Here is an 11,293-nt window from a genome sequence, read left to right as displayed (position 1 = left end):
GGCAGTGGTTTTGAGAAATAGAGCTGATGCTGCAAGATTGTTTAGTCCCTAGATGAATCTTTATAAACACTTAGTGTATCTCTTCTCTTGTCAGTAGATGAAAAAACAGGTTGTAAAGCCTTAATATTTTTGTTTAACTATGTAATGCTCGCTCCTCTGTACTCACCTCCTCACTTTCTAGACCGCTGGCAAAATTTCAGCAGAGCTGGCAGCAGTTGCACTCCTAAAGGCTAATATCAAATTGTAATTGGCAATATAGAGTCTATAATTGATCATTTAAAACAAGGGGTTGTTTTGTGAAATAATTTCTCTGGACGTGAACTACGAAACCCTGTGACTTAGAGCAAAATTTTACTGAAGTATGAGTCAGTACATTTCTGCTCATTCATCTTTAGTATGTTCTTACAACTATACACACGTATTCTTAAATGTATACCGTTTGACAGCTTTAGATTAAGAACAAATGAATTCACAACTAAATGCATCATAAGTGTTCAGGAATAATGGTATAGGCAGAATTTTAGAAGAAGTTAAGATTAAGACGTAAGCTGAATAAAATAAATATTAGTTTGAATGTACACTTGTAGTAATTGCAAGAACCAGCTGCTGCTTTGGATTTTTCTGGTGTAGTAATTCAGCTAATGAGACTGCTTGAGGTTGTTCTACACTTGGTTGGACATGGCTTTTGAGACTGCTGCAGGAAAAAATATCCCTTTATACAAAGAGGGCATAGAAATGGTATTTACCCTTGTTAATAGAATTTCTGAGAATTTCAACATGAGATGCATATTAGCAGGAAAAAGACTGGGTGAATACTAAGTAGGTAAGATTTTTTAAAGTGGAGGCATCTTGGGTTTTTAAAGGCTGTAACTTTAGAGTGTACCCCAACTTTTGGTAAGCTGATTATTGCAGGAAGAATTTAATTTCTGGTTAATGGATTAAGATTATAGCACTACATTTTAGGAAGGACTTTGAGAGAGGGCATATTTCTGGATGGATGCATTTCAGTTAGTATAGTAATTCTCATTTTAAGAGTGAATTTCAGAGTGGAAGCTTTTTAATTCTGTTTTTGCAGATCCTTAAAAATATATATCTTGTTATGTTATATAGCCCTTTGGCTTTTAACAGCCTAAAAAATGTTCTAATGTAAATTTCTCACCTTTTTTTTTTTTTTTTTTGAGTAAAAAGTCCAATTCAGCCTGTGAGAAATTTCTATTTTGAAATGCAGTCAGAAAGATGACCTCTGTGAATCTCATGAAGAAACTGTTATTCTCTAGTATTCTAGAAAGTTCTTTTTAAAGGAACACAATGATTTCACTTAAATTTGCTTGCATTAGGGTATAAGCTTTCATGATGCAAAGGAAGAAAAAACTATATACCTCTTCTCACTGGACTGAATAATTAAAGGACTGTAGGTGAATACACACTAAATGGTGATTTTCATTTCTTTGTCCCCATTTTTCTTTATAAGATATGTGTAACACACCGACTTACTGTGACCTAGGGAAGGCTGCCAAGGATGTCTTCAATAAAGGATATGGTAAGTGTGCTACTGCCTATGTAAGTAAGAGACTGTGCTGTTAAGGTGAGGTTAAGTCAATATTAATCTATTTCATGAGATTTAGTGGTTATGAGACTTCATTCTTTAGAGGTAGAGTCCCATAAAAACATTCATATACATAAACATATTAATTGTTAACTTTAAGATGATATAAATGAATTTTATGTTCATTTTATAATGTTTTCTATAAGATTACACAATATAAATATGTAATATCTGCCCCTACCCTGGCCAACCCTGGGCAGAGTTAAAGTATAGGTACATTTTTCCTTCTCCAAATTTTAGCAGTATTTTCATCAGTGTGAAGATACAACTATTGACTTTCCAAGTAGACAAAATTTTCAATTTTAAAAATTTAGTCTTTGAATTAATTTTTTTGTGCTGTACAAATTTGATGTCTTATTAATAAATCATGCTATTTGTAACTTTTAAACTTGCATATATGCATGTTATTTTCTACTAATTTTGTTTTTAAAATAGTATATATTCCTTTTCATTTTTTTAACATATTTTTGAACTATAATATTTTGAGGGGCTTAGAAATTTGACTTATTTAATTAATTCAATTCCTCATGAACTTATATCTAATGAGAAAACTGTGCATTTTCCATTTGAATGTACTGTGGCTTAGTTTCATAATTTCTAAATTGTAAAATGAACGATTACATTTTAAACATTATTGTGTTTTTGTGTTTGTCCAGGGTTTGGCATGGTCAAAATAGACCTGAGAACCAAGTCTTGTAGTGGAGTGGTGAGTATCCAGTATATTTTTAACATATGTAGCATGATTAAATTAAAAGAACTTATTTAGGGCCTACTTGGTGGTGCAGGGACAGTGCTGTCAAGCTATCGTCAGCCACTGCAGCATGAGTTCTATCCCTGGCCGAGTTTGATCCCCGGCCAGCCAGGGAGCAACCCACATAATGCAGCCGACCGCTCTTGCCTCACCCTCTGCTCCCCTCAGCAGTGAATTTCAGTAGATATGCCTGTTCTGCTCCCCACTCTGGTGAATCCTCTCATCCCCTGCACCTTTGGCTTATACCCCAGTTCTTGTATGCATAAATAAATAAATCTTAAAAAAAAAAGAACCTATTTAAAAAATCATTGTTTTGTTTAGTTACACAAAGTATCTTCCCTTATATCTTTGTCCTGTTCACAGATTTCAGTAAGCTTCCTACTCAGCCACTTAAGCCCATAGATAATCAGATTGAACTTGAGGGGAGATCCTTTGTCATAATACGAGTGTTCTGAGCATTACTTTCAGAAGATATATATATATATATATATATATATATATATATATATAAGATCCCTGTCATATCTTTTTGCTCTTATGAGTACATACATGGGTACTAATATCTTTCATTTCATTGTATGTACACATTTTTCTGCCCATTTGAAGCAAATGTACAGATAAAAAGTATGTAGAAGCTTAGCCAACATTTTTTTTTACTGATGTTCATAAAGTCTTTTTTACTGAAAGTTAAAAATACAGTAAAGAATATATAAGCATATTTTTGGTGTTTAATAACACTTGTTAATACCAAAACTTCTACTCAGTAGATATCAACAAATATAATAACTTTACATTCAGTTCACCTCATTGTCTGATATTTTTCTTTATTAGCCACATTTTTTTTTTTTTTGGTATTTACCTATTCAAATTATTTGTGGATATAATGATTTAATTAGAAGGGATGAGGCATGTGGAATTCTTAAATTTTGTTTCATTCCATATACTCTTGGTTTGTCTTTATCACTCTTTGGGTTTTCTAATGGCAAATAAATTTATGCAGCTGCCCTACTGGGATGGACATGTTGTTACTTAGTTCTGTTAAAATGGAAAAATTATACTCATTGTTGAGTGAAATTTCAGAATTTGCTGAAGTTTGTGTTGTAAAAATCATCAATTGAAATTTTATCTCCCTTTCTTGCTGCTGTGGTGTGGGAATACGCATTCAGATGGTAAGAAATGCAAAGCATATTTGTGTGCTTGTTTTTATAGCTGTTTTTGTCTCTGTTACTGATTTAGGATAAATTTCATCTATTACTCCAAATTCTTTGATTATATTTTGATATTTTTAGCATATGCCATCTATGTGTTGTTGCTTACTAGCATTTAATATAGAGCTGTAGATGTTACGCATGTTATAAATGTATCTTGCACTGTTTGATCTAATTATGAAATTAGACAAAATAAAGCAATTGTGAGTCTGATTGTAATTCAACTTAGAGCAGTTCTTCTCTTTGAAATTTGTACTTCTGCTATTGTAGTTTTGACAGCTTGAAACAAAGAAAATGATGATACCAAGGAAGAAATATAGACTAAATACTTTTTAACCTTAACTTTGTGCATAAAGTCTTCCTAATACCAAAATTAAGATTTGTGCTATACTTACAAGTTCATAAAACACAGGATAGTTGAATTTACAAAAAGAAAGCAATTGTCACATTAAATAATTGTGTGCACTATTCAACTTGACTGGCATTTTATCAGTTTTTACTAAGGTCTCACCCTAAATGTACAGCATGATATTCTCTTTAAAAGCATTCTGTGTGGTGTTGATAAACAGATCTTAGTTTCCCACTTGTTTCATCAGCCTTAGAATGAGAGAGCTAGGTGCAGGGTGTTTGCTAAAGGGAGGCTTCTTATTGCAGGCATTTAACAACTGCTCAAGGTTGGCAGTGTTTTCTTACTTTTGGCAGTCTTTCAGAAATGTTCTTTTAAAACAGGGCCGATCAGAATGTTTTCTTGACAGCTCATAGATGTCAGTAGCAGGTGTTGACTGTTTGCTTTCCCCTAGAAGGAGATCTGTTTCTGATTGCTCATTGTCATATGACTGAAAGGACACCTAACTAGGGAGGAAGATATATTTTAGGGCATAGTAACTCTTTGATAGAAAGCACTTTCAAAGGTGGATGGGGAGAGTAGAAATAGGGGCATAATTTATAATATTCCATTTTGTTTTGAAAAGTGGGTGGATACTTCAGATACTAAAATTGCTTATGCTGAAAGTTTTGTGGACAAAAGCAAAATTTTCCTAGCAGTGTGAATGTGTTTAGTATCACTGAACTGTACACTTGAAAAGGATAGTTTTATGTTAAGTGTATTTTATTTACCACATTAAAAATGAAACATTTTTTAAAAACAATAAAGTTCTGACCCTATTAAAAGAGAGGAGGTTATGGGCCTTCTTGGTGGCCTAGGGGTTAAGTCTCAGTACTATCATCACTACAGCCTGAGTTCCATGCCTGTCCAAGGAGCTAACCCACATATGGCACAGCTGACCTCTCCTCTCTCACCCACTCCTCCCCTTAGCAGTGTATTTCAGTAAATCTGCCTGTTCTGCTTCCCACTCTGTTTTTGGTGAATCGTCTCACCATCATTCCCACCCCTGCACCTCCGGCCTATCTCACAGTTTTTTCTACGAAAAAAATTTTTTAAAAGGGGGGGGGGTGGTTAGTGCTGCTAATGTTGGGGGATTTTTAAAGAACCTTAAATTAACTAGTGGTTTGAAAGATAATCCCATTTAGTAAGAGATTATATGGAACAAGAAATATTGATAAGAAGGTAGAGTAGTGGAAAAATCTAAAACTGAAACTGTTCAAGAGATTAGAAAGAAGGAAAGTAGGAAATAAGTTGCTATAGAGAGGGCTGTGATAAAAAGTAAGTTGTTTTGGTTTCTCACATCGAATACTAAATTGTACATTTTTTCTTGCTTATCAGGAATTTTCTACTTCTGGTCATGCTTACACTGATACAGGAAAAGCGTCAGGCAACCTAGAGACCAAATATAAGGTCTGTAACTATGGACTTACCTTCACCCAAAAATGGAACACAGATAATACTCTGGGGACAGAAATCTCGTTGGAGAATAAGGTAAGAGAAAATATTAAAAGTTATTATTATATTAAATTTATTAGCAGATAAAATGATGAACAAACCCCAAATATAATCTGAATGAAATCATACAGTGTGTCTAGTCACCAGATTTTTTTTCTTTGCGCCTGACCTTTTGGGGATATCTTACATTTCTAGAAAGTAAAACTTTTTTCGTGATTATATAGTTACCACATTATATCTTTGTCCTGACTAATTCTACTCATTTTGTTGTATAGCCGAGCCTCTCCTGGGTAGACCAAACTGTTGTGATTTAATTTTTTTTGTGATTGTTTCACAGTTGGCTCCATAAAAAAATGTTTCTAAAATTCTGTTGTTTTCAAAGAGATTTGTCTGCTCTGTTTGTCAGGTTGCTGGTACAGGTTGCTAGTGCTATTTTTGATGCACATTACCATATATAGGTAATATATATGTATAGCTGAATAAATTACTTAGGTTGACTTGTTGAAGGTTAAGTTATCTCATTACAGTAATTTCTGTTTTGTTATATTGGGATTTTAATTGTTTTTTACTCTTATCTTACTGACTGTATTTAAATGAGATAAACCTGTGTTGAGAATTATGCTGAAGCCTGGTGAGTGAGGAGGGCTCAAGAGAGAGATAGGGAGACAGGGAAGGATGAAGAGGTAATTTATTAAACAATTTCATATTTGAATTTCTTTAATGACATCCCTTTTTTGTTAGAGATAACTTTAGAATGGGTTTCTTGATTTAAAAAAAAATTGAAAATGACTGTTAATTTTAAATCTTTATTTTTCAGTTGGCTGAAGGTTTGAAATTGACTCTTGATACCATATTTGTACCGAACACAGGGTAATTATTCAAACCCCATTTTCTGTTACGTTTTTGCAGCCTGCAGGCATAGAGAGCTTTGGGATTGGGGATTGTAATGAAGAGTTTAGATGCAAGAATGAAGTAGGATATTGTGTTAGGAATACTTGAGACTGTGTATGTGCAGTAAAGAGGTGGGAAGACTCCCTTGAAGTAGGGTACAATTTTGATTTGAAAATGGAGCAGATGAACAAAAACTTACAAATCTAGTCCAAAGAGGCACATAGTACAATAGAAAACATTTAGGATCTAAAAGGGTCTAAAACCATTATTTCTTAAGCTACTCTGAAGAGTCATGGATATAATATTTTTTGAGAAGTTAATTTTTTAAGATTGTAACCTCCATGAGCTATAACACAACAATGAGTAATTCTGACGCCAATTTACTTATTAGCCTTAATACATTCCTCAACTTCTCTGCCTTGGTTTCTTTCTCTAAAAAATGAGGATTGTGTTTACTCTCTGCTTAATATGGATCCGCGTGCTATTGAAAGCACAAAGTGCTAGATAAAGGCAAAGTTGCATTTCTCCGCTGCAACCACAGGTCTTTTTTTTCTGCATATACTTTAGTTATCTTCAGGACAAATATTCTCATAAGTTACTTGATTGGAATAGGACAAAGGCTATTAAAAACTAATTTCACATTATTAACCTTGTTCTTAAAAAATGTACACTTTTCTTCCATCCATCCGCCCTTGTCCAGGGAGAAAATACTGACCCTATATAAAATAGACATACTAAAGAGCTTTTAACCTTAAAAAAGTGCCCTAAAAAACTCTCTCATACTCTGTATGATAGAGTAATAATTTGAAAGTGTGCCAGGTATTACCTTCTGTAGCATTTGGATACTTGGAGGCATATAAAGAAGTTTGACTTTTTATATCTGCATACATACTTAGATTATTAATTTGATACTGAAATGCCTTATTCTTTTTTAGATTTTTATTCATACATTCCTGAAATTAATCATGAAATCTATTATTTGAAGTTATAGTGTGGAATAGTTAAAAGTGTAGTTATGTATTTCTAATCCTAACAAAGTTATATTTGTAGAGCTATGTTATTTGAAACATTGGGAGAGATCTTACTCTAAAGATTACTAGACAGTAGTTGAAACTCATGTTGTTTTCTATTTATTTTTTACAGAAAGAAGAGTGGAAAATTGAAGGCCTCCTATAAACGGGATTGTTTCAGTCTTGGCAGTAATGTTGACATAGATTTTTCTGGACCAACCATCTATGGCTGGGCTGTGTTGGCCTTTGAAGGTTGGCTTGCTGGTTATCAGATGAGTTTTGACACAGCCAAATCCAAATTGTCACAGAATAATTTCGCCCTGGGTTACAAGGCTGCAGACTTCCAGCTGCACACTCATGTGTGAGTGTTTATAATTCATTCCTTCTCTAATGCCAGTGCAGTTGCCCAAAAGAATGGTAGCCTTTAGCAAGTTGAGAAAGTTAGAAATAATGGTGCTTGCATTTAATATGCCTCAGTAGACATCCAACATTCTGCTGTTTTCATAGTCAGCAAAACATTTTCCAAGGTTAGTGCAAGGGGCATAATACTGTTCTGACACCCCTCTCAGTCTGTACCCCACACTTTAAGAAGATACAGAATCCATAAAGAACTACTGGGAGGGAGAGAGCCCAGAGAATATACTACTCCCTGATATGAAGGATTCTTTGGAAATGTTCCTGCTTTCTCTGATACCCTACTCATCCTGACAATATCTGGAAACAGATCTGATTGGATCATTAAAGACAGCCACCTAGGGTTAGACAGAGTTATATTCAGATCTGAGCATCCTGGAGCATCCCCAGTAATTTTATGCAGGCTTTCAAGTACTCTGGGTCAGAATTCAGGTACCCCTATTGCATTTAGAGGTAGCAGAAATCCTTAAAACAATCAGATTCAATTCTGTACTCTGCACCCTGTTGGTTGAATGAATTTGAACATTTAAATTGTATGTATTTTATGTCTTCACCTATGGGGCACTGCTACTATACCAGAAGGAAAAACAAGGATGAGTTATGTGTTTTTGAAGTGTTGTACCTTGCTCTCTGCTAGACATTCTGATTCACATATGACTACGATAAAGTCAACATAAAATTATCAAAATTGATGAAACAATATTACTAGGAAAACCATGGAAATTTAGGGACTAATGTCTGGGGTGCTTTGAAACAGTAATTCAAGGATTTCTCTGGAGCATGCCCTCTAGGCATTGTAGAGAGGGTGCTATCTAACTCTAGGATTGTGCTTCAAATGAAATTCAGGATTGACTTTATTACTGTATTTGTACTGCTATATTTTCTTTTGCAGAATCTTTACTGAATTCTTCTTTGAAGTTTCTAAATTCTCTGAGCATCTCAGAAACCTGAATAGATCATATTTACCTGAGGTGTCTGCCTTTGTGCATAATTCAGTTATGTAGGAGAAATTTCTATCATATGGTGGAGCCAACTAAATCAAATATTACTACATTTTAATTAGGTGGTTGTAAATTATGTAACTGGGCTAAGGAACTTGCTTTGTTGAGTAGTCACTTATACTAGAAGATTGCTGAAATCTGTAGTTGCAAAATGAGGTCCTTGTTTAGATAGTCTTAGAATTTGTTTCCATATCTTAACAGTGGTATAAACAATATGAGTTTTTACTTATGTCATGAAAACAGGAACGATGGCACTGAATTTGGAGGGTCTATCTACCAGAAGGTTAATGAGAAGATTGAAACATCAATAAACCTTGCTTGGACAGCTGGCAGTAACAATACCCGTTTTGGCATCGCTGCTAAATACAAGCTGGATTCTAGAACTTCTCTATCTGTAAGGATGTGCTACCAAATTGGATTTGTTCAGGATTATATCTAAGTGATCAATGAATGTTATGAGATGGTTTCAGTTTGCATGTTCTTTGAAAACTTTAATGAGCTAATCTTTGTGTAGTGAAAAAAGAGTATGTTACCCGAAGTCCGGAAATGTGGGTGCTATCTCGTTCCTCCTGTATTGGACTGTTTTCTGACCTTTTCAAGTCAGTTTTAACGCTGGCCTCAAAATTTTCTTATGTATAAATTCATGGGATTTGATTATTATTTCTGTTGCCATTGGTAATTCTTATTAATGATAACACTGATTTTGAGCTGTTAAAGTTTAGGTATGTGCTAATAAGTTTTTGCATGTATAATCTCATTTAATACTCACAATTGCTCTGTGTTGAGTCATAATTATCCTCACCCTCACTTTACAGAGAGGGAACTGAGGCTTAGTGAGGTCAGGTAACATGCCCGGGGTCACATAGTAAGTGGCATTGTCAAGCTTTGAACTTAGATTGTCACTAGAGTTCATGCTCTGACATTGTCAGAAGTTATACACTACATCTAAAAGAATCAATACACAGGGGTATGCAGTTCACATACTTTTAAAATAATTTGCTTGAGGGTCTCCCTGGTGGTGCAAGGGGTTAAGCACAGCACTGTGAAGCTATCCACAGCCTCAGCAGCACGAGTCTGATCCCCGGCTGACCAGGCAGCTACCCATTTGGTGCAGCAGACCTCTCCTGTCTCGCCCGCCGCTTCCCTCAGCAGTATATTTCAGTCAGTCTGCCTGTTCTGTTCCCCACTCTGTCTCTGGTGAATCTTTTTACCCCTTGCACCTCTGACCTGTACCCTAGTTCTATTGTATGCAATAGTAAATCTTTAAAAAAAATAAAATAATTTGCTTGAGGCTTTGAAACTACCATTCTCAAGGTCCCTACTATCCCTGCCAATTCTGTTGACTTCCTAAAGATTAATCTTTTTATTACATTTTCAGCTTTCTTTTTAAAATTAATTTATTTTTTAAAGATTTGTATTTTTTCATGCATAAAAGAACTTGGGGTATAGACAGAGGTGCCGGGGCTGAGAGGATTTACCAGCGACAGAATGGGGAGCAGAACAGGTAAATCTACTAATCTGCTAAGGGAAGCAGCGGGCAAGACAGGAGAGATTGTTGCACCATATGTGGGTTAGCTCCCTGGGCTAGGGATTGAACTCCAGTCCCAACGTTGATAGCTTGATAGTGCTGAGACTCAACCTTATGCCACCAGGGAGGCCACCTAAATTTTCTGTTTTAGAGTTCTAGACTGGCCCTAATATGCTTTAACTTTGGAAATCTAGTGCATGACGTAGTGGTTGCATTGGTCTTATGTATTGTGCAATTGATTTCTAACGGTTTCTATTTCACCTCCTAATCTTAGGCTAAAGTAAATAATGCCAGCCTGATTGGACTGGGTTACACTCAGACCCTTCGACCAGGTAAGTAAAGGAAATAGTAACAGTGGGGTTGGGGTAGAACGTGTTAGAGGAATAATGAAAATAACCTACAAAACAAACCAGTCATTGTAGGTTGTTTCAGACTCTTTTTTAACATTTGGTTGTTCAGAGTAAAACAATTCTAGTACTTAAAAAATATTTATGTATTTCTAACTATAAAATTATAATTTATAGTGACTATAAAGTTATAGTCACTCTGGCTTGCAAGTGTGGGTGATACTCATTTTTAACTCTGAACTCCAAATAAAGTGTGTTCTGATTATGCTGTATTCATTATAGATCAGATAACTATACTGTGTTGACTTAGTAATGACTGTATGTTTGTAACTCTTACAACCAGCTGTAGCCATACTGTTTACCTCCTTCATTATTTCTAGAAAATGCATGTCAGATTGTAATATTTGTTATATGTTATTGTGGTGTTTTCTTCTTTCTAGGAGTTAAACTGACCCTATCAGCTTTAATCGATGGAAAGAACTTCAATGCAGGAGGTCATAAGGTTGGGTTGGGATTTGAACTAGAAGCTTAATATGATTTTGAGTAAAGCATCAGATTTGTCCCTGGAGGTAAAGAGAAATGAACCCACTATGTTTTGGCCTTAAAATTCTTCTGTGAAATTTCAAAAGTGTGAACTTTTTATTCTTCCAAAGAATTGTAATCCTCCCCAATGAAGCCTAGAGATTGCAAGACCACC

General features: G+C 34.9%; 1 protein-coding gene across 6 annotated transcripts; it reads left to right on the top strand.

The window, feature by feature from the left end:
- Positions 1–1,473: 1,473 nt before the first annotated feature.
- VDAC3 (voltage dependent anion channel 3) lies at positions 1,474–11,128 on the top strand (the record flags this gene model as incomplete). 6 transcript variants are annotated; one of them, XM_084232835.1, is made up of 8 exons in its annotated part: positions 1,474–1,540; positions 2,263–2,312; positions 5,289–5,441; positions 6,223–6,275; positions 7,440–7,667; positions 8,965–9,004; positions 10,524–10,581; positions 11,037–11,128. In XM_084232835.1, 8 exons carry the CDS (start codon positions 1,474–1,476, stop codon positions 11,126–11,128), a joined length of 741 nt encoding a protein of 246 aa, XP_084088961.1. The 6 variants fall into 6 exon arrangements, with proteins under 6 accessions (XP_084088961.1, XP_084088957.1, XP_084088956.1 ...); XM_084232831.1 differs by having other exon boundaries at positions 8,965–9,115; positions 11,040–11,128; XM_084232830.1 differs by having other exon boundaries at positions 8,965–9,115.
- Between the last annotated feature and the right edge of the window lie 165 nt (positions 11,129–11,293).

The sequence above is a fragment of the Talpa europaea genome, assembly GCF_964194135.1.
Source record: "Talpa europaea genome assembly, chromosome: 4".
Lineage (NCBI taxonomy): Eukaryota > Metazoa > Chordata > Mammalia > Eulipotyphla > Talpidae > Talpa > Talpa europaea.
The sequence above is the reverse complement of the archived record's forward strand: the minus strand, read 5'-3'. Positions and strand labels throughout refer to the sequence as shown.